The sequence below is a fragment of the Dendrobates tinctorius genome, unplaced genomic scaffold, assembly GCF_039654945.1.
Source record: "Dendrobates tinctorius isolate UK_male_01 unplaced genomic scaffold, ASM3965494v1 ptg000020l, whole genome shotgun sequence".
In the NCBI taxonomy this organism is placed as follows: Eukaryota; Metazoa; Chordata; class Amphibia; order Anura; family Dendrobatidae; genus Dendrobates; species Dendrobates tinctorius.
The window spans coordinates 856,147-881,810 of NW_027361688.1; the positions used below are offsets into that span (position 1 = coordinate 856,147).

At 40.6% G+C, this 25,664-nt stretch overlaps 1 protein-coding gene across 1 annotated transcript in view; it reads left to right on the forward strand.

Moving 5' to 3' along the window:
• The window catches only part of PKP2 (plakophilin 2), a 64,419-nt gene that overhangs the window by 29,611 nt on the left and 9,144 nt on the right, over positions 1-25,664 (forward strand). The window contains exons 4-9 of the mRNA XM_073567377.1: positions 2,121-2,268; positions 4,805-5,012; positions 8,097-8,274; positions 23,575-23,692; positions 23,803-23,964; positions 24,220-24,393. Of these exons, the coding sequence (XP_073423478.1) occupies positions 2,121-2,268; positions 4,805-5,012; positions 8,097-8,274; positions 23,575-23,692; positions 23,803-23,964; positions 24,220-24,393 (988 nt within the window). The remainder of the gene's footprint in view (positions 1-2,120; positions 2,269-4,804; positions 5,013-8,096; positions 8,275-23,574; positions 23,693-23,802; positions 23,965-24,219; positions 24,394-25,664) is intronic.

The window sequence follows — 25,664 nt, forward strand, 5'->3', positions numbered from 1 at the left end:
TTGGGCCTCGGAAACGGAGACAAAAAGCAAACATTCGGCTATGGCCGCAAAAAAATAAAAAAAGGTTATAGCTCTTTGAAGAAAAAGAAGAAAAAAAAAAGCGTAAAAAGAATAATCACCCAGGAGGGAAGAGGTTAAATGTCCCTTATGAATAAATATGGTGGTCCATTGGCTCCACGTTTGCCCCCGCTACTATTTTAAGGCTTTTGTTAGATTTCCTTCTTCTCTGATTCTCCTTGATTCAACTCCTGAGGTATCATAATAGGGCACATTGAGGGGGGACCCCCTTCTCTGTGAGCCAAAGTTGCCAAGTAAGGCTGATTCCTGGTCTCGTAAGCCCAAGCCATCCCTATATTACAAATGCCGGTCTCGTAGTTCCAGGCTGTCCTTATATTACAAATGCCGGTTTTGTAGGCCGAAGCCGTCCCTATATTACAAATGCCAGTCTCGTAGTTCCAAGCCGTCCTTATATTACAAATGCCGGTCTCGTAGACCAAAGCCGTCCCTATAATACAAATGTCGGTCTCGTAAGCCGAAGCTGTCCCTATACCGCAAATGCCGGTCTCGTAGACCAAAGCCGTCCCTATATTACAAATGCTGGTCTCGTAGTTCCAACGTCGTCCTTATATTACAAATGCCGGTCTTGTAGACCAAAGCCGTCCCTATAATACAAATGTCGGTCTCGTAAGCCGAAGCTGTCCCTATACTGCAAATGCCGGTCTCGTAGGCTGAAGCCGTCCCTATATTACAAATGCCGGTCTCGTAGACCGAAGCCGTCCCTATATTACAAATGCCTGTCTCGTAGGCCGAAGCCGTCCCTATATTACAAATGCCGGTCTCGTAGACCAAAGCCGTCCCTATATTACAAATGCCGGTCTCGTAGACCGAAGCCGTCCCTATATTACAAATGCCTGTCTCGTAGGCCGAAGCCGTCCCTATATTACAAATGCCGGTCTCGTAGACCAAAGCCGTCCCTATATTACAAATAGCGGTCTCGTAGACCAAAGCCGTCCCTATATTACAAATAGCGGTCTCGTAGGCGAAGCCTTCCCTGTATTACAAATGCCAGTCTCGTAGACCGGAGTCGTCCCTATATGACAAGTGTCGGTCTCATAGGCCCAAGCCTTCCCCTGTATTACAAATGCTGGTCTCATAGGCCCAAGCCTTCCCTGTATTACAAATGGCTGTCTGGTAGGCCCAATCCTTCCCTATATTACAAATGGCGGTCTCCCAGACCAAAGCCGTCCCTATATTACAAATGGCGGTCTTGTAGACCAAAGCCGTCCCTATATTAGAAATTCCGGTCTCGTAGGCCGAAGCCGTCCCTATATTACAAATGCCGGTCTCGTAGGCCGAAGCCGTCCCTATATTACAAATGCCGGTCTCGTAGGCCAAAGCCGTCCCTATATTACAAATTCCGGTCTCGTAGGCCGAAGCCGTCCCTGTATTACAAATGCCGGTCTCGTAGGCCGAAGCCGTCCCTATATTACAAATGCCAGTCTCGTAGACCGAAGCCGTCCCTATAATACAAATGCCGGTCTCGTAGGCCCAAGCCGTCCCTATATTACAAATGGCGGTCTTGTAGGCCAAAGCCGTCCCTATATTACAAATTCCGGTCTCGTAGGCCGAAGCCGTCCCTGTATTACAAATGCCGGTCTCGTAGGCCCAAGCCGTCCCTATATTACAAATGGCGGTCTTGTAGGCCAAAGCCGTCCCTATATTACAAATTCCGGTCTCGTAGGCCGAAGCCGTCCCTGTATTACAAATGCCGGTCTCTTAGACTTATTACAAATGGCGCCATATAATTTTACATTGCCAGGCTACTTTACCTCATCTCCGCTGCCAGAAAGGGGCAGTGCGCCGAATCTGTCATGTCTGACAGTCTGGTTACTAGGGAAACTCTACCTAGCAACCACAGTTTTTCTAGTCGGGCCTGTCTCAGAGTACTCAGACATCCCTGGATTTTTGACCTGTAGGTGGTTCACAAGTCCTGAAATGATCCCCTACACTGCGTATCGTATGGTTGGGGGTGACAGCTCAGGACGCGCTAGTGACAGCTTGTTATGTAGACTTCTCTAGTCGGTGTCCCACTTTAGTTATGTTGTCGTCTGTGGTTTCAGCTCGGCCCCGGTGGCGTCGGAGATGCCGATGACTCTCGAGAGAGCTGTCGGACTATTGCAGGCGGACGGCACCTCCGCCAGCTCTCTGACAGCGGCGGCTAGCTACATACAACATGAATGTTTCCAGAAAGCCGAGTCCAGGAAAAAGGTGGGTAACCTAAGATGGCGGGAGGGGGGTCTCCTAAAAAATGGGAAATAGAGGAAGAGATAAGACAAGAAATAGAGATGGCTCAGAGACGAGAGAGAGCGACTGAGAGAGAGAAACATAAAATAGAGAGACGGGATGGAGAGACAAAATAGAGAGACGAGATGGAGAGAAAAATAGAGAGACGAGACGGAATGGAGAGACAAAATAGAGGAGAGATGGAGAGACAAAATAGAGAGACGAGATGGAGATAAAATAGAGAGAAGAGATGGAGAGACATAAAATAGAGAGAAGAGATGGAGAGATAAAATAGAGAGACAAGATGGAGAGACAAAATAGAGGAGAGAGAGATAAAATAGAGCGAAGAGATGGAGAGACAAAATAGAGAGACGGGATGGAGAGACAAAATAGAGGAGAGATAAAATAGAGAGACAGGATGGAGAGATAACATAGAGAGACGAGATGGAGAGACATAAAATAGAGAGACGGGATGGAGAGACAAAATAGAGAGATGGAGTGACATAAAATAGAGAGACAGGATGGAGAGAAAAATAGAGAGAAGAGATGGAGAGACAAAATAGAGGAGAGAGAGATAAAATAGAGCGAAGAGATGGAGAGACAAAATAGAGAGAAGAGAGATAAAATAGAGAGAAGAGATGGAGAGACAAAATAGAGGAGAGATAAAATAGAGAGACGGGATGGAGAGACATAAAATAGAGAGACGAGATGGAGAGACATAAAATAGTGAGATGGGATGGAGGGACATAAAATAGAGAGACAGGATGGAGAGACATAAAATAGTGAGATGGGATGGAGGGACATAAAATAGAGAGACGGGATGGAGAGACATAAAATAGTGAGATGGGATGGAGGGACATAAAATAGAGAGATGAGATGGAGAGACATAAAATAGAGAGATGAGATGGAGAGAAATAAAATAGAGAGACGGGATGGAGAGACATAAAATAGTGAGATGGGATGGAGGGACATAAAATAGAGAGATGAGATGGAGAGACATAAAATAGAGAGATGAGATGGAGCGACATAAAATAGAGAGACGAGATGGAGAGAAAAATAGAGAGAAGAGATGGAGAGAAAAATAGAGAGAAGAGATGGAGAGAAAAATAGAGAGAAGAGATGGAGAGACAAAATAGAGGAGAGATAACATAGAGAGACGAGATGGAGAGACATAAAATAGAGAGACGGGATGGAGAGACAAGATGGAGAGACAAGATGGAGAGACAGAATAGAGAGGCGAGATGGAGAGACATAAAATAGAAGAGATGGAGAGACAGAATAGAGAGACAAGATGGAGAGACATAAAATAGAGAGAAGGAATGGAGAGACAGAAAAGAGAGAAGAGATGGAGAGATAAAATGAAGAAGAGATGGAGAGACATAAAATAAAAAGATGAGATGGAGAGACATAGAATGGGAGGCAAGATGGAGAGACAGAGATATGAGAGGCAGATTTTCGAGAGATGGGATAAAAGGGAGAAAGAAGAGAGACAAGTGAGATTGAAGACAGTAAAGAGATGAGACAGAGAAATGTTACAGAGAGATGAGAGAGAGAGGAGACAGAGAGCGATGAGTTATGGAGACATGAAATAGAAACGACCCATCGGAGCGATGCGAGAGAGGAGATATAACAGAGGTGGGAGAAGTACGAGAAAGGGATAAGATGGAGATATGAGATGTCTAGATGGACGTCCGTCCTCTCCGGCATTTTTGTGTTCCTGGGCTTCATATGAGGCCGGAGATTTTGATAGGACGGCTGGAATTTCACACCAGGGCTCGGTCTGTAGGCGGGGGGCACACGATTATTCGGTCAGAGAGCCGCCTATAATCCCTTCTGGAATTCAGGACATAGTTATAACTCTCAGTACAGGGGAGCGGCTCAGCGGGGGAGTCTACAAGTTGGGAAGGGTCTACATGTGTTTTTCACGGTGGGCACTTTTAGACCTCAGCCTGAGCACGTGTCCCTTATGTCACATGTTGTTAACGGCCTGTGCTTGGGTGACATCTTAAAGAAGAGCTGTCACCGGCTGCGGAAATGTCATATCAGAGCTCAATAACTCCTTTAAAGGAGCTCCCAGGTTTATAATCCTTCTTTTTAGACTTTTAGTGCCCTCATTGAAAGCAAAAAAAAAGCCCTAAGGAGCCTCTCTCTCTCTCTGGAGGACCCAGCGTATTGTGCAGACATCCCATTAATTGTATTGAGAAAGAGTGTAATACTTCATTTGACCTCTGGTTGTGCTGCAGAGAAACTTGCTACCTGATTCCTGGACAGTTTGTAGCCGATCACTAGTGATCATCAAAATGACAACCTCTGCGGTCAGCTTTTTAGACAACCCCTTTGTTATTTGACGTTGTTTTGGATTAAATATCAGCCAGGTAGCTAAGGTCTGTTGTAAGGGGGCAGTTTAATTTAGAATATCTTATATAAAATGGGTTTGGATAGAATTTTCTGATAATTGACCATATAACCCCCTCATTCTCATTATTTGGGTACGCTTTGCTTACACTTTTGTCCACGGCAGGTGTACAGTCTGCAAGCGATTCCCAAGCTGATTAAGCATCTGAACACCAATAATGAGGAAGTTCAGCGATCTGTCTGCGCCGCGCTGCGCAACCTGGTGTACGAGGACAACGACAACAAGCTGGAGGTGTATGAGCAGCGTGCCATGCCCACTCTGCTGAACCTACTGAGGGAGAGCCATGACCTGGAGATAAAGAAGCAGATTACAGGTGAGGAGAGTGGCGGCTCCTGGGGCACAACTTTTGCTAAGGGTCAAGAACAATTGTTGGACATCAAAACCTCCAACCGGTCTGTTCTCATAGAGAGAAAAAAATACACAATAACTCAGAAGTAAGATAAATAATCGCTCTGTGTAATACAAAAGTGACAGTGCTGTGTAATAATTATGATATACTGCCGTATTGTGTACAAATTAGACTGCCATATAGTGCCAAATAATAGAATACAATAGCTATATCTGCAAGTATGCAAGGTGCTCCCCCTAGTGGTGGCTGCACACAGAATCTTATCGTGTATCACAATATACAGAGAGCTCCCCCTAGTGGTGGCTGCAGACAGGATCTTATCGTGTATCTCTGTATACAGGGAGCTCCCCCTAGTGGTGGCTGCAGACAGGATCTTATCATGTATCTCTGTATACAGGGAGCTCCCCCTAGTGGTGGCTGCATACAGGGTCTTATCATGTATCTCTGTATACAGGGAGCCCCCCCTAGTGGTGACTGCAGACAGGATCTTATGTATCTCTGTATACAGGGAGCTCCCCCTAGTGGTGACTGCAGACAGGATTTTATCATGTATCTCTGTATACAGGGAGCTCCTCCTAGTGGTGGCTGCACACAGAATGTTATCATATATCTCAGTATACACAGAGCTCCCCCTTGTGGTGGCTGCAGACAGAATCCTATCATGTATCTCTGTATACAGGGAGCTTCCCCTAGTGGTGGCTGCAGACAGGATCTTATCCTGTATCTCTGTATACAGGGAGCTCCCCCTAGTGGTGACTGCAGACAGGATCTTATTATGTATCTCTGTATGCAGGGAGCTCCCCCTAATGGTGGCTGCAGAAAGGATCTTATGTATCTCTGTATACAGCGAGCTCCCCCTAGTAGTGGCTGCAGACAGAATCTTATCCTATATCTCTGTATACAGGGAGCTCCCCCTAGTGGTGACTGCAGACAGGTTCTTATCATGTATCTCTGTATACAGGGAGCTCCCCCTAGTGGTGGCTGCAGACAGGATCTTATCATGTATCTCTGTATACAGGGAGCTCCCCTAGTGGTGGCTGCAGACAGGATCTTATCATGTATCTCTGTATACAGGGAGCTCTCCCTAGTGGTGACTGCAGACAGGATCTTATCATGTATCTGTGTATACAGGGAGCTCCCCCTAGTGGTGGCTGCAGACAGGATCTTATCATGTAACTCTGTATACAGGGAGTTCCCCCTAGTGGTGACTGCAGGCAGGATCTTATCATGTATCTCTGTATACAGGGAGCTCCCCCTAGTGGTGGCTGCAGACAGGATCTTATAATGTATCTCTGTATACAGGGAGTTCCCCCTAGTGGTGACTGCAGACAGGATCGTATCATGTATCTCTGTATACAGGGAGCTCCCCCTAGTGGTGACAGCAGTAAACCAGCATTTTAAGATGTAACTACTGTGTGTGTGGGGTGACATTATTATTTATTATGCGGTATGCTGCTAGCACTACTTTGAGAAAGATTTAAGGGGAACATCATTGGTACTAAACATGAAGGCATTTGTTTTCCTATGCTCCTCGGGGCATATGCTCATTATCTCTGATACAGAGGAAATCACAATGATACATTTTATATTCTGTGGGTGCATCATCAGTACATGATAGTTCTCACTAATAGCCCGGAGGAAAATGTAGCTTAAATTTCCAAGGACTTGAGATTGTGATGACTCAACGATAAGACCGGTAGAAGCTTTTGATACTATGTTACTGCCACATTTTAAAGTACCAGTAGTTGATTCACAGAAGAAAACCATTTCAGAATATCAGAAGTATTAGAAGTTAATCTTAGACAAATGGCTTTGTGTAAATATCTGCCTTCCTCCATTCTATGCATTGTAGAGTAACATTCATTTTTTTCCGCCTGCAGTCACCACTAGGGGGAGCTCCCTGTATACAGAGATACTTGATAAGATCCTGTCTGCAGTCACCACTAGGGGGAGCTCCCTGTATACAGAGATACATGATAAGATCCTGTCTGCAGCCACCACTAGGGGATCTCCCTGTATACAGAGATACGGGATACGATCCTGTCTGCAGCCACCACTAGGGGGAATCTCCCTGTATACAGAGATACATGATTATATCCTGTCTGCAGCCTCCACTAGCTCCCTGTATACAGAGATACATGATAAGATCCTGTCTGCAGCCACCACTAGGGGGAGCTCTCTGTATACAGAGATACATGATAAGATCCTGTCTGCAGCCACCACTAGGGGGAGCTCCCTGTATACAGAGATACATGATAAGATCCTGTCTGCAGCCACTCACTAGGGGGATCTCCCTGTATACAGAGATACAGGATAAGATCCTGTCTGCAGCCTCCACTAGGGGGAGCTCCCTGTATACAGAGATACATGATAAAATCCTGTCTGCAGCCACCACTCGGGGGAGCTCCCTGTATACAGAGATACATGATAAGATCCTGTCTGCAGACACCACTAGGGGGAGCTCACTATATACAGAGATACATGATAAGATCCTGTCTGCAGCCACCACTAGGGGGATCTCCCTGTATACAGAGATACAGGATAAGATCCTGTCTGCAGCCTCCACTAGGGGGAGCTCCCTATATACAGAGATACATGATAAGATCCTGTCTGCAGCCACCACTAGAGGGAGCTCCCTGTATACAGAGATACATGATAAGATCCTGTCTGCAGCCACCACTAGGGGGAGCTCCCTGTATACAGAGATACATGATAAGATCCTGTCTGCAGCCTCCACTAGAGGGAGCTCCCTGTATAGAGAGATACATGATAAGTCCTGTCTGCAGCCAACACTAGGGGGAGCTCCCTGTATATAGAGATACATGATAAGACCATGTCTGCAGCCACCACTAGGGGGACCTCCCTATATACAGAGATACATGAAAAGATCCTTGCAGCCACCACTAGGGGGAGCTCCCTGTATACAGAGATACATGATAATATTCTGTCTGCAGCCACCACTAGGGGAAGTTCCCTGTATACAGAGATACATGATGAGACTCCCGCTGCAATATTTATCTTTTAATAATGTTTTTTTCAATATTGCAGGATTGATGTGGAATTTGTCCTCCAATGACCAGCTGAAGGTCATGCTGATCCGAGAAGCTCTGCCGACCTTGACCAACAATATCATAATCCCAGGGTCGGGCTGGAGGGATGGAGAGTATTCCAAAAATGCTCTTATGTCTGATGCTGATATATTCTACAATGCAACTGGCTGCCTCAGGTAAGGACTTGATGCATCAAGCCATTGTTACTGCACAAAGGGACCTGGGTGAGTTATAGTGAATTTTTGGGTGGTATACCTACAAATCAGTAGAGTCCTCAGTGATGACCTTGAGTGTAAGTATGGGCAATGGAGTAAAGCTTCTGAGAAAGCCTTGCTAGCCTAATTCCTCAGCTGCACCTCAGGGGTGGTACTATGGGTGGAGCTAAATTATCCATCCTCCTCCAAGGAATCATATCAGCATAGAATAATTGTGGGATGTGTGTTTTCGATTATATAGATGGATTTATTTTACAGCATGAGGTTCATTGCCCTTTTTCAGGACCACGAGCTTTCATGCCTCTTCGTCCTCTTCCTCTTTTCTTCTCAGTCTTGGAAGGAGCTGCAGAAACTTCTCTACAAACAATGAGCTCTGCTTTCTCCGATGATTAATCTCTATCAGTCCTGATGTTGATGGATGTTTTTTTTATTGTTCTGGGGGGTGGGGTGCAGACATTTCTTCTGCTCCAGCAGGTCTCCTGGCATTTCCTGTAAATCAGGATGGCAGATTTGGTGTTTATCTCTCCTCTGGTTACAATCGGCTTTTCAGACGTTAACAATAAAAATAAATCCACCAAGCAGGAGGCCTAAAAGAAGGGAATTTTTACTATGCGACCCAGCGCGCGTCGGGGGAATATCTCACTGCAAACAGAGCTCCTCAGTTCTTCCTGGCAGCGGATGTGTAGAGGGTGTGTAACCTTTGATTATGGCGACATTGTTTAGCATAGGAGCTGTATACATAGAACGACTATATTATATGGATGCAAAAGTATACACACCCAATAAAACCAAAGAGACTATAAAGTCTGCTGCATTAGGCATCTCCATATTTCAGTAAGCAATGGTGGGCCCTCCGGTGCCTCTCGCCTCCGCCTTAGGCTGCAGAGAATTGTATGTTCTTGGTCTTTGAGAGCAACACAATGAAATATTTAATAATTCACAAGATGCAGAGTAGGCAGGTGTCACATCACCCGGGACGGGGCTTGAGTGATATTTGACAAGGGAAGGCCTATATTATGTATCTAAGGTGTAGGAAGGGACTGTGGAGTTAATTATTGGGGTCATTATTAAGTACCATAAGAGCCAAACACTTCCACACATTACATAGAACTGTGTAATGCTTCATTTCTCCTGCGGGGGGAGCTGTAGAAAAACTCACTTGCTGTCAGATTACGTCTGATCACATATTATCAAAATGAGATCGTCCAAACTGCACCACCCCGATAAGACAAGCTCGTAAAGACAAGAAACCCTATAGCTCTCGATGTTGTTCTTGACTCTTCTACCTGAACCTATAAACCGACAATGTTTATTTCCTCCGTAATAAAGAGGCCTCCGCCCGTAACTTAACTCCGTGTTTGAGGCTTTTCTGGGTGCAGTGGAGCGTTACTCCATAATTACCGCATTAGATGTAGGAGAGGAGGATATTTATTATTACGCTTTGATCTGCCAGAGGAATGTCAGCGGAAACCTGTGAGGTCACAGGGCGTCTGAAAACACTTCCCAGACAGGTAAGCGGGTTAATGAGCAAGCAACACCTGCCGCAGAGCTGACATATAAAGTTTGGGACATTCCAGAGTCTATGTACTCCGCTTCTTACAAAGACATGATCCTGATGTCTCATCCTCAGTGATTGATATATCAGGAGCTCCGGGCTCTGGTTGTGTAATCCGGACACACTGTGGAAGCATGACATCATAATATAGAACCGTAATGGATATAGAGTAGAAAATAAAAGTACTATAATACTGCCCCCTATGTACAAAAATATAACTAATATAATTCTGCCCCTATGTACAAGAATATAACTAGTATAATACTGCCCCCTATGTACAAGAATATAACTACTATAATACTGCTCCATGTACAAGAATATAACTACTATAATACTGCCCCTATGTACAAGAATATAACTACTATAATACTGCTCCCTATGTACAAGAATATAACTACTATAATACTGCTCCATGTACAAGAATATAACTACTATAATACTGCCCCTATGTACAAGAATATAACTACTATAATACTGCTCCCTATGTACAAGAATATAACTAATATAATACTGCTCCCTATGTACAAGAATATAACTACTATAATACTGCTCCCTATGTACAAGAATATAACTACTATAATACTGCTCCCTATGTACAAGAATATAACTACTATAATACTGCTCCTGTGTACAAGAATATAACTACTATAATACTGCCCCTATATACAAGAATATAACTACTATAATACTGCCTCCTATGTACAAGAATATAACTACTATAATACTGCCCCTATATACAAGAATATAACTAATATAATACTGCCCCTATGTACAAGAATATAACTACTATAATACTGCCCCTATGTACAAGAATATAACTACTATAATACTGCCCCTATATACAAGAATATAACTACTATAATACTACGCCTATGTACAAGAATATAACTACTATAATACTGCCCCTATATACAAGAATATAACTACTATAATACTGCCCCTATGTACAAGAATATAGCTACTATAATACTGCCCCCTATGTACAAGAATATAACTACTATAATACTGCTCCCTATGTACAAGAATATCACTACTATAATACTGCCCCTATGTATAAGAATATAACTACTATAATACTGCCCCTATGTATAAGAATATAGCTACTATAATACTGCTCCTATGTATAAGAATATAACTACTATAATACTGCTCCTATGTACAAGAATATAACTACTATAATACTGCCCCCTATGTACAAGAATATAACTACTATAATACTGCTCCTATGTACAAGAATATAACTACTATAATACTGCCCCTATGTATAAGAATATAGCTACTATAATACTGTCCCTATATACAAGAATATAACTACTATAATACTGCCCCTATATACAAGAATATAACTACTATAATACTGCCCCATATACAAGAATATAACTACTATAATACTGCCCCCTATGTACAAGAATATAACTACTATAATACTGCCCCTATGTACAAGAATATAACTACTATAATACTGCCCCTATGTACAAGAATATAGCTACTATAATACTGCCCCTATGTACAAGAATATAGCTACTATAATACTGCCCCTATGTACAAGACTATAACTACTATAATACTACTCCTATGTACAAGAATATATCTACTATAATACTGCCCCCTATGTACAAGAATATATCTACTATAATACTGCCCCCTATGTACAAGAATATAACTACTATAATACTGCTCCTATATACAAGAATATAACTACTATAATACTGCCCCAATATACAAGAATATAACTACTATAATACTGCCCCAATATACAAGAATATAACTACTATAATACTGCTCCTATGTACAAGAATATAACTACTATAATTCTGCTCCCTATGTACAAGAATATAACTACTATAATACTGCCCCTATGTACAAGAATATAACTACTATAATACTGCCCCTATGTACAAGAATATAACTACTATAATACTGCCCCCTATGTACAAGAATATAACTACTATAATACTGCCCCCTATGTACAAGAATATAACTACTATAATACTGTCCCCTATGTACAAGAATATAACTACTATAATACTGTCCCCTATGTACAAGAATATAACTACTATAATACTGCCCCTATGTACAAGAATATAACTACTATAATACTGCCCCTATGTACAAGAATATAACTACTATAATACTGCCCCCTATGTACAAGAATATAACTACTATAATACTGCTCCCTATGTACAAGAATATAACTACTATAATACTGCCCCTATGTACAAGAATATAACTACTATAATACTGCCCCTATGTACAAGAATATAACTACTATAATACTGCCCCCTATGTACAAGAATATAACTACTATAATACTGCTCCCTATGTACAAGAATATAACTACTATAATACTGCCCCTATGTATAAGAATATAACTACTATAATACTGCCCCTATGTACAAGAATATAACTACTATAATACTGCTCCCTATGTACAAGAATATAACTACTATAATACTGCCCCCTATGTACAAGAATATAACTACCATAATACTGCCCCTATGTACAAGAATATAACTACTATAATACTGAACCCTATGTACAAGAATATAACTACTATAATACTGCTCCCTATGTACAAGACTATAACTACTATAATACTGCCCCTATGTACAAGAATATAACTACTATAATACTGCCCCTATGTACAAGAATATAACTACTATAATACTGCCCCCTATGTACAAGAATATAACTACTATAATACTGCTCCCTATGTACAAGAATATAACTACTATAATACTGAACCCTATGTACAAGAATATAACTACTATAATACTGCCCCCTATGTACAAGAATATAACTACTATAATACTGCCCCCTATGTATAAGAATATAACTACTATAATACTGCCCCTATGTACAAGAATATAACTACTGTAATACTGCCCCTATGTACAAGAATATAACTACTATAATACTGCCCCTATGTACAAGAATATAACTACTATAATACTGCCCCTATGTACAAGAATATAACTACTATAATACTGCCCCTATGTACAAGAATATAACTACTATAATACTGTCCCCTATGTACAAGAATATAACTACTATAATACTGCCCCTATGTACAAGAATATAACTACTATAATACTGCCCCTATGTACAAGAATATAACTACTATAATACTGCCCCTATGTACAAGAATATAACTACTATAATACTGCTCCCTATGTACAAGAATATAACTACTATAATACTGCCCCCTATGTACAAGAATATAACTACTATAATACTGCCCCCTATGTACAAGAATATAACTACTATAATACTGCCCCTATGTACAAGAATATAACTACTATAATACTGCCCCCTATGTACAAGAATATAACTACTATAATACTGCCCCCTATGTACAAGAATATAACTACTATAATACTGTCCCCTATGTACAAGAATATAACTACTATAATACTGCCCCTATGTACAAGAATATAACTACTATAATACTGCCCCTATGTACAAGAATATAACTACTATAATACTGCCCCCTATGTACAAGAATATAACTACTATAATACTGCTCCCTATGTACAAGAATATAACTACTATAATACTGAACCCTATGTACAAGAATATAACTACTATAATACTGCCCCCTATGTACAAGAATATAACTACTATAATACTGCCCCCTATGTATAAGAATATAACTACTATAGTACTGCCCCCTATGTATAAGAATATAACTACTATAATACTGCCCCTATATACAAGAATATAACTACTATAATACTGCCCCTATATACAAGAATATAACTACTATAATACTGCCCCCTATGTACAAGAATATAACTCCTATAATACTGCCCCCTATGTACATGAACCGGAGTACGCTGTGTTGTCTGCAGCAGGTTTCCTTGTAGAACCTGATCCCTTTCTACCCCTATTATCTTTCTTATCAGTTCAGGAATCCATTAGTCCCTGATCTCCCATAGAGAACATCCTCTAATGGATGGGGATAGATGACCTATAACAAGGTCAGGCAGATTATTTATCTGAATGATTGATAGGAGGATTTGCAAGATGCAGCAAGATAAAACCCAAAGATACAGTATCTACAAGAATGCTTGGGACAGACTAAAGGCCCCTTTACATTTAGCGATGCACCAGTGATTCCAACCACGATACGACCCGATCAGGATCGCTGGTGCATCGCTAAATGGTCGCTAGTGAGCTGCCAAACAGGCAGATCTCACAGCGATGCAGCGACGCAGCAGCGGTCGTTACTTACCTTTCAGACGCGGCGATCCTGACGTCCTCCCTCCCGCGTCCACGCATCGCTCGTCGGCACCAGCAGGAAGCGCCCGACGAGAAATGGAACTGGACAATCTCGCGCGATCAAAAACAGACAGCGGGGGAGCCGGTCGGAGGTAAGTATCACACATGCCAATATCGCTATGTGTAAAGGCCCCTTTAAAGGGATAGTTGTCTTAAAGAAACATTCCTTTCTTTTTGTTGCAGTTGAAAATCATGATTCTGGATCCTTTTACCAATTGATGTGATCACTTCTGTTCTCTTCTTCATGGAGTACATGAAAAGGAAAGGTCCCCAGAATAATACTGTCCCTATGTACAAGAATATAACTACTATAATACTGCCCCTATGTACAAGAATATAACTACTATAATACTGCTCCTATGTACAAGAATATAACTACTATAATACTGCCCCCTATGTACAAGAATATAACTACTATAATACTGCCCCTATGTACAAGAATATAACTACTATAATACTGCACCCTATGTACAAGAATATAACTACTATAATACTGCTCCTATATACAAGAATATAACTACTATAATACTGCCCCTATGTACAAGAATATAACTACTATAATACTGCCCCTATGTACAAGAATATAACTATTATAATACTGCTCCTATGTACAAGAATATAACTACTATAATACTGCCCCCTATGTACAAGAATATAACTACTATAATACTGCCCCTATGTACAAGAATATAACTACTATAATACTGCCCCTATGTACAAGAATATAACTACTATAATACTGCTCCTATATACAAGAATATAACTACTATAATACTGCCCCCTATGTACAAAAATATAACTACTATAATACTGCCCCCTCTTGTACAAGACTATAACTACTATAAAACTGCCCCCTATGTACAAGAATATAACTACTATAATACTGCCCCTATGTACAAGAATATAACTACTATAATACTGCCCCCTATGTACAAGAATATAACTACTATAATACTGCCCCCTATGTACAAGACTATAACTACTATAATACTGCTCCTATGTACAAGAATATAACTACTATAATACTGCCCCTATGTACAAGAATATAACTACTATAATACTGCCCCCTATGTACAAGAATATAACTACTATAATACTGCCCCCTATGTACAAGACTATAACTACTATAATACTGCCCCCTATGTACAAGAATATAACTACTATAATACTGCCCCCTATGTACAAGAATATAACTACTATAATACTGTCCCTATGTACAAGAATATAACTATTATAATACTGCCCCTATGTACAAGAATATAACTACTATAGTACTGCTCCTATGTACAAGAATATAACTACTATAATACTGCCCCCTATGTACAAGAATATAACTACTATAATACTGTCCCTATGTACAAGAATATAACTATTATAATACTGCCCCTATGTACAAGAATATAACTACTATAGTACTGCTCCTATGTACAAGAATATAACTACTATAATACTGCCCCCTATGTACAAGAATATAACTACTATAGTACTGCTCCTATGTACAAGAATATAACTACTATAATACTGTCCCTATGTACAAGAATATAACTATTATAATACTGCCCCTATGTACAAGAATATAACTACTATAATACTGCTCCTATGTACAAGAATATAACTACTATAATACTGTCCCTATGTACAAGAATATAACTACTATAATACTGCCCCATGTACAAGAATATAACTACTATAATACTGCTCCTATGTACAAGAATATAACTACTATAATACTGCCCCATGTACAAGAATATAACTACTATAATACTGCTCCTATGTACAAGAATATAACTATTATAATACTGCCCCTATGTACAAGAATATAACTACTATAGTACTGCTCCTATGTACAAGAATATAACTACTATAATACTGCCCCCTATGTACAAGAATATAACTATTATAATACTGCCCCTATGTACAAGAATATAACTACTATAGTACTGCCCCTATGTACAAGAATATAACTACTATAATACTGCCCCCTATGTACAAGAATATAACTACTATAATACTGCCCCTATGTACAAGAATATAACTACTATAATACTGCTCCTATGTACAAGAATATAACTATTCAACATCACCATTAACAGCCCTACTTCAACATCTGCATCCCAGCTTCTATCACTAACCACTTCTCTAGGCCTCTCACAGCTTTCAACCTCTGAGACACACAAGGACGGTAACACCCTTGATCTGGTCTTCGGCCGGCTCTGTTCAATCTCCCACCTAAATAACTCACCACCTCCACTCTCTGACCACAACATTCTCTCCTTCACGCTCACAAATCCTCGCCCACCCCAGCTCACTCCTACCTACCACACAGTCAGAAATCTACAAGCTATTAACCCTCAGACACTTTTAGATTCCCTACACTCATCTCTGTCCCCAATCTCCTCTCTTTCCTGTCCTAATCTGGCTGTTCATCACTACAATGACACTCTTGGAAGCACCCTTGACCAAGTAGCTCCCCTCACCCTCAGAACCTCCAAACACAGAGTAAAACAGCCCTGGCTCACATTGCAAACTCAACTTCTCCAGCGATGCTCTAGGAGTGCTGAACGCCTATTGAGAAAAACCCGCACACCAGAAGACTTCATCCACTTCAAATTTATGTTAAGAACCTATAACGCCACCCTTCACCTCGCCAAACAGACCTACTTCACCACCCTCATCTCCTCACTAGCCAACAACCCCAAGAAACTTTTTGACACTTTTCACTCCCTCCTCAGGCGAAAAGCACAAGCCCCTATCACAGACATTTGTGCTGATGACCTGGCCTCCCACTTTACAGAAAAAATAGATAATATCCGTCAAGAAATCTGCTCCCAACCACCAAGTGCTGTGACTCCCATCCCTTCCTGCATCTCCCCTGGCTCACTTTCCACATTTGATCCCATCACAGAAGAAGAAGTCTCCAGACTCCTCTCTTCTTCTCTTCCGACTACATGCACTACCGACCCCATGACCTCACATCTCCTCCAGTCTCTCTCTCCAGTCGTCACAACCCACCTAACTACAATCTTTAATCTCTCCCTCTCCTCTGGTATTTTCCCATCCTCCTCCAAACACGCCATTGAGAAGACTGAGAGGAGACTTAATAGCTGTCTACAAATATCTAAAGGGCTGTCACATTGTAGAAGGATCAACTTTATTCTCATTTGCACAAGGAAAGACTAGAAGCAATGGGATGAAACTGAATGGGAGGAGACACAGATTAGATATTAGAAAAAACTTTTTGACAGTTAGAGTGATCAATGAGTGGAACAGGCTGCCACGAGAAGTGGTGAGTTCTCCTTCAATGGAAGTATTCAAACAGAGGCTGGACAGACATCTGACTGGGATGATTTAGCGAATCCTGCTTTGAGCAGGGGGTTGGACCAGATGGCCCAGGAGGTCCCTTCCAACTCTACGATTCTATGATTCTATGATTGTTACTCCATTACTAAAGACACCCGCTCTCGACCCATCCTGCACAAACAAATACAGACCATTCTCCAATCTCCCCTCCATCTCTAACCTTTTGGAACGCCTAGTTTACTCCAGCCTTACCCGTTACCTCTCCACTCACTCCCTTCTAGACCCTTCACAGTCCGGCTTCCGCCCCCTACATTCGACTGAAACTGCACTCATCAAAGTGACCAATGACCTTCTGACAGCAAAACGGAACAGTGACCACTCTCTGCTCATTCTTCTTGACCTATCTGCAGCTTTCGATACTGTTGACCACCATCTCCTACTCTCTAGGCTCCAGTCACTAGGCATTAAGGACACTGCACTCTCCTGGTTCTCTTCCTATCTCTCTGACCGATCCTTCAGTGTTTTGTTCGCTGGCTCCACATCATCTCCTCTTCCTCGCTTTCAGGGTACCTCAGGGCTCAGTCCTTGGCCCCCTTCTTTTCTCTCTCTACACGGCCCCAATTGGACAGACCATCAGCAGATTTGGCTTTCGGTACCATCTTTATGCTGATGACACACAACTATACATGTCTTCCCCCGACCTTACCCCCGCTGTACTACAGAACGCCAATATCATGTCCGCTCTCTATCTGAAACTCAACCTCTCTAAAACTGAATTTCTTCTGCTCCGGCCGTCTACTAACCTCCCTAAATCTGACATTTCCCTCTCCGTGAGTGGCACTATAATAACACCCCGGCAGCAGGTGCGCTGTCTGGGTGTTATGTTTGACACCAATCTCTCCTTCACATCCCATATACAATCTCTTGCCCGCTCTTGTCGCTTACACCTAAAGAACATCTCTAGAATCCGCCCTTTTCTCACTATGGAAACAACAAAAACCTTCACTGTAGCATTGATCCACTCCCGCCTGGATTACTGCAACGCTCTATTAATTGGCCTCCCCGTCGCTCGACTATCCCCTCTCCAGTCCATACTTAATGCAGCGGCCAGGATCGTCCATCTGGCTAATCGGTACTCGGACGCGTCCGCTCTTCGCCAGTCCTTACATTGGCTGCCCATTCATTATAGGATCCAATTCAAAGTACTTGTTCTCACCCACAAAGCTCTCTACAGTGCAGCACCCCCTACATCTCCTCCCTCATTTCTGTCTATCGGCCTAGCCGATCGCTGTGCTCTGCAAACGACTTTCGACTGCACTAATCTGTACCTCCCACTCCAAGACTTCTCCCGTGCTCCTCCTATCCTCTGGAATGCTCTACCCCAAGAAATCAGGACTATCCACAATTTGCATAGTTTTAGGCGCTCCCCCAAAACACACTTGTTCAGAGCGGCCTATCACGGTCGTTCACTAATCAAAGTCATTCTATGTGTAAGTGTGCGTGTGTAGCCCATTCACTGTCTCCATCCATCCCTCACTCCTTCAAGATGGCCGGACCATCATTGTAAATACACCATTGTATATACACACCTGTACTCTGTATCTCCCCCATCTCATTGTAGATTGTACGCTCTCACCAGCAGGTGCGGCTTATTTCGTCTTATCTTGCTTTAATTATTGTATTGTTAACATTGTTCCTTATGACTTGTGTTTTGAAACTGTTAAACTGTAAAGCGTTGCGGAATATGTTGGCGCTATATAAATAAAGATTATTATTATTATTAATAACTATTATAGTACTGCTCCTATATACAAGAATATAACTACTATAATACTGCCCCTATGTACAAGAATATAACTACTATAATTCTGCTCCTATGTACAAGAATATAACTACTATAATACTGCCCCCTATGTACAAGAATATAACTACTATAATACTGCCCCTATGTACAAGAATATAATGCTCCTATGTACAAGAATATAACTACTATAATACTGCCCCCTATGTACAAGAATATAACTACTATAATACTGCCCCCTATGTACAAGAATATAACTACTATAATACTGCCCCCTATGTACAAGAATATAACTACTATAATACTGCCCCTATGTACAAGAATATAACTACTATAATACTGCCCCCTATGTACAAGAATATAACTACTATAATACTGCCCCCTATGTACAAGAATATAACTACTATACTAATGCTCCTATGTACAAGAATATAACTACTATAATACTGCTCCTATGTACAAGAATATAACTACTATAATACTGCCCCCTATGTACAAGAATATAACTACTATAATACTGCCCCTATGTACAAGATTATAACTACTATAATACTGCTCCTATGTACAAGAATATAACTACTATACTAATGCTCCTATGTACAAGAATATAACTACTATAATACTGCTCCTATGTACAAGAATATAACTATTATAATACTGCCCCCTATGTACAAGAATATAACTACTATAATACTGCCCCTATGTACAAGATTATAACTACTATAATACTGCTCCTATGTACAAGAATATAACTACTATAATACTGCCCCCATGTACAAGATTATAACTACTATAATACTGCTCCTATGTACAAGAATATAACTACTATAATACTGCCCCTATGTACAAGAATATAACTACTATACTAATGCTCCTATGTACAAGAATATAACTACTATAATACTGCCCCTATGTACAAGAATATAGCTACTATAATACTCCCCTATGTACAAGAATATAACTACTATAATACTGCCCCCTATGTACAAGAATATAACTACTATAATACTGCTCCCTATGTACAAGAATATAACTACTATAATACTGTCCCTTATGTACAAGAATATAACTACTACAATACTGCTCCTATGTACAAGAATATAACTACTATAATACTGCCTCCTATGTACAAGAATATAACTACTATAATACTGCTCCTATGTACAAGAATATAACTACTATAATACTGCCCCCTATGTACAAGAATATAACTACTATAATACTGCTCCCTATGTACAAGAATATAACTACTATAATTCTGTCCCTTATGTACAAGAATATAACTACTACAATACTGCTCCTATGTACAAGAATATAACTACTATACTAATGCTCCTATGTACAAGAATATAACTACTATAATACTGTCCCTTATGTACAAGAATATAACTACTATAATACTGCCCCTATGTACAAGAATATAACTACTATACTAATGCTCCTATGTACAAGAATATAACTACTATAATACTGCCCCTATGTACAAGAATATAGCTACTATAATACTGTCCCTTATGTACAAGAATATAACTACTACAATACTGCTCCTATGTACAAGAATATAACTACTATAATACTGCCCCCTATGTACAAGAATATAACTACTATAATACTGTCCCTTATGTACAAGAATATAACTACTATAATACTGCCCCTATGTACAAGAATATAACTACTATACTAATGCTCCTATGTACAAGAATATAACTACTATAATACTGCCCCTATGTACAAGAATATAGCTACTATAATACTCCCCTATGTACAAGAATATAACTACTATAATACTGCCCCCTATGTACAAGAATATAACTACTATAATACTGCTCCCTATGTACAAGAATATAACTACTATAATACTGTCCCTTATGTACAAGAATATAACTACTACAATACTGCTCCTATGTACAAGAATATAACTACTATAATACTGCCCCTATGTACAAGAATATAACTACTATAATACTGCCTCCTATGTACAAGAATATAACTACTATAATACTGCTCCTATGTACAAGAATATAACTACTATAATACTGCCCCCTATGTACAAGAATATAACTACTATAATACTGCTCCCTATGTACAAGAATATAACTACTATAATACTGTCCCTTATGTACAAGAATATAACTACTACAATACTGCTCCTATGTACAAGAATATAACTACTATAATACTGCCCCTATGTACAAGAATATAACTACTATAATACTGCTCCTATGTACAAGAATATAACTACTATAATACTGCCCCTATGTACAAGAATATAGCTACTATAATACTGTCCCTTATGTACAAGAATATAACTACTACAATACTGCTCCTATGTACAAGAATATAACTACTATAATACTGCCCCCTATGTACAAGAATATAACTACTATAATACTGTCCCTTATGTACAAGAATATAACTACTATAATACTGCCCCTATGTACAAGAATATAACTACTATACTAATGCTCCTATGTACAAGAATATAACTACTATAATACTGCCCCTATGTACAAGAATATAGCTACTATAATACTCCCCTATGTACAAGAATATAACTACTATAATACTGCCCCCTATGTACAAGAATATAACTACTATAATACTGCTCCCTATGTACAAGAATATAACTACTATAATACTGTCCCTTATGTACAAGAATATAACTACTACAATACTGCTCCTATGTACAAGAATATAACTACTATAATACTGCCCCTATGTACAAGAATATAACTACTATAATACTGCCTCCTATGTACAAGAATATAACTACTATAATACTGCTCCTATGTACAAGAATATAACTACTATAATACTGCCCCCTATGTACAAGAATATAACTACTATAATACTGCTCCCTATGTACAAGAATATAACTACTATAATACTGTCCCTTATGTACAAGAATATAACTACTACAATACTGCTCCTATGTACAAGAATATAACTACTATAATACTGCCCCTATGTACAAGAATATAACTACTATAATACTGCCCCCTATGTACAAGAATATAACTACTATACTAATGCTCCTATGTACAAGAATATAACTACTATAATACTGCTCCTATGTACAAGAATATAACTACTATAATACTGCCCCTATGTACAAGAATATAGCTACTATAATACTGTCCCTTATGTACAAGAATATAACTACTATAATATTGCTCCTATGTACAAGAATATAACTACTATAATACTGCTCCTATGTACAAGAATATAACTACTATAATACTGCTCCTATGTACAAGAATATAACTACTATAATACTGCCCCCTATGTACAGGAATATAACTACTATAATACTGCTCCCTATGTACAAGAATATAACTACTATAATACTGTCCCTTATGTACAAGAATATAACTACTATAATACTGCCCCTATGTACAAGAATATAACTACTATACTAATGCTCCTATGTACAAGAATATAACTACTATAATACTGCCCCTATGTACAAGAATATAGCTACTATAATACTCCCCTATGTACAAGAATATAACTACTATAATACTGCCCCCTATGTACAAGAATATAACTACTATAATACTGCTCCCTATGTACAAGAATATAACTACTATAATACTGTCCCTTATGTACAAGAATATAACTACTACAATACTGCTCCTATGTACAAGAATATAACTACTATAATACTGCCCCTATGTACAAGAATATAACTACTATAATACTGCCTCCTATGTACAAGAATATAACTACTATAATACTGCTCCTATGTACAAGAATATAACTACTATAATACTGCCCCCTATGTACAAGAATATAACTACTATAATACTGCTCCCTATGTACAAGAATATAACTACTATAATACTGTCCCTTATGTACAAGAATATAACTACTACAATACTGCTCCTATGTACAAGAATATAACTACTATAATACTGCCCCTATGTACAAGAATATAACTACTATAATACTGCCCCCTATGTACAAGAATATAACTACTATACTAATGCTCCTATGTACAAGAATATAACTACTATAATACTGCTCCTATGTACAAGAATATAACTACTATAATACTGCCCCTATGTACAAGAATATAGCTACTATAATACTGTCCCTTATGTACAAGAATATAACTACTATAATATTGCTCCTATGTACAAGAATATAACTACTATAATACTGCTCCTATGTACAAGAATATAACTACTATAATACTGCTCCTATGTACAAGAATATAACTACTATAATACTGCCCCCTATGTACAGGAATATAACCGCTATGCTGCTGCCTCTATGTATTTGTGTTATGTCATTCCGTCTCCCCGTTCTTTCTTTGTGATAGGAATATGAGCTCGGCTGGCCCGGAGGGCAGGAAGGCCCTGCGGGATTGTGATGGCCTCATTGATTCGCTAGTGTATTATATCAGTCGGAGTGTTGCGGACTATAAACCTGATGACCGGGTAAGTTAATGGCGTCCATGTTGGTTGTCAGCCAGGCTTTGGAATGGCAGAAACGTTAGTCGTACGGAACATACCGCTATAATGTGATGATTTCCGTTGGTGTCTTCCAGGCCACAGAGAACGCTGTGTGCATATTACACAACCTGTCGTACCAGCTGGAGTCGGAGGTGCCCACCAGGTACAGCCACAACTTCCACTCACTGCACCAGGACTCCACCCAAAGCGACTCCAACATCGGCTGTTTCGGCTCGCGGAGCAGGAAGCTGAAGGAGGTAGGAGGCCGCACTTTACATTTAAAAATCCCCGTTTTGTGTACACAGCTCCCATGCAGATACGTTAATGATGTTAATGACACGTCTGTAGAGAAGACGAGTGTAGGAAAGCATGACTGCGGGATCAGACTACAGGAAGATGGTTTGTAGTCTGTAACTATGGCGATGCATGGTCTGTGGAGGAGCTGTGCGCACAAAACGGGAGGTTTTTTTACTTTACCAATTGGAAGATAAAAATGTTCCTTCTGCCCCCAGGACTGGAGAGATGTCCCTATTGCGGAGGAAACCAGTAACCCCCGGGGGATGGAATGTTTGTGGAGCTCTAAACTGGTGCGGCTCTACCTGTCACTCATCGCAAAAAGCACCCGAAACTACACCCAGGAGGCGTCACTGGGCTCCCTGCAGAACCTGACGGCGGGAAGTGGGCCGGTGAGTGTCTGAGTGGTCAAAAGTGTCTAATCCCGTCCTGTGTGATACTGTCTGCTGAGCCGTGTATCTAATCCCATCCTGAGTGATACTGACTGCTGAGCCGTGTATCTAATCCCATCCTGTGTGATAGTCTGCTGAGCCGTGTATCTAATCCTCTCCTGTGTCATACTGTCTGCTGAGCCGTGTATCTAATCCTCTCCTGTGTGATACTGACTGCTGAGCCGTGTATCTAATCCTCTCCTGTGTGATACTGTCTGCTGAGCCGTGTATCTAATCCCATCCTGAGTGATACTGACTGCTGAGCCGTGTATCTAATCCCATCCTGTGTGATAGTCTGCTGAGCCGTGTATCTAATCCTCTCCTGTGTCATACTGTCTGCTGAGCCGTGTATCTAATCCTCTCCTGTGTGATACTGACTGCTGAGCCGTGTATCTAATCCTCTCCTGTGTGATACTGTCTGCTGAGCCGTGTATCTAATCCCATCCTGAGTGATACTGACTGCTGAGCCGTGTATCTAATCCCATCCTGTGTGATAGTCTGCTGAGCCGTGTATCTAATCCTCTCCTGTGTGATACTGACTGCTGAGCCGTGTATATAATCCTCTCCTGTGTGATACTGTCTGCTGAGCCGTGTATCTAATCCTCTCCTGTGTGATACTGACTGCTGAGCCGTGTATCTAATCCTCTCCTGTGTGATACTGTCTGCTGAGCCGTGTATCTAATCCACTCCTGTGTGATACTGACTGCTGAGCTGCGTATCTAATCCTATCCTGAGTGATACTGACTGCTGAGCCGTGTATCTAATCCTCTCCTGTGTGATACTGACTGCTGAGCCGTGTATCTAATCCTCTCCTGTGTGATACTGTCTGCTGAGCCGTGTATCTAATCCACTCCTGTGTGATACTGACTGCTGAGCTGCGTATCTAATCCTATCCTGAGTGATACTGACTGCTGAGCCGCGTATCTAATCCTCTCCTGTGATACTGTCTGCTGAGCCATGTATCTAATCCACTCCTGTGTGATACTGACTGCTGAGCCGTGTATCTAATCCTCTCCTGTGTGATACTGACTGCTGAGCCGTGTATCTAATCCTCTCCTGTGTGATACTGTCTGCTGAGCCGTGTATCTAATCCACTCCTGTGTGATACTGACTGCTGAGCCGTGTATCTAATCCTCTCCTGTGTGATACTGTCTGCTGAGCCGTGTATCTAATCCTCTCCTGTGTGATACTGACTGCTGAGCCGTGTATCTAATCCTCTCCTGTGTGATACT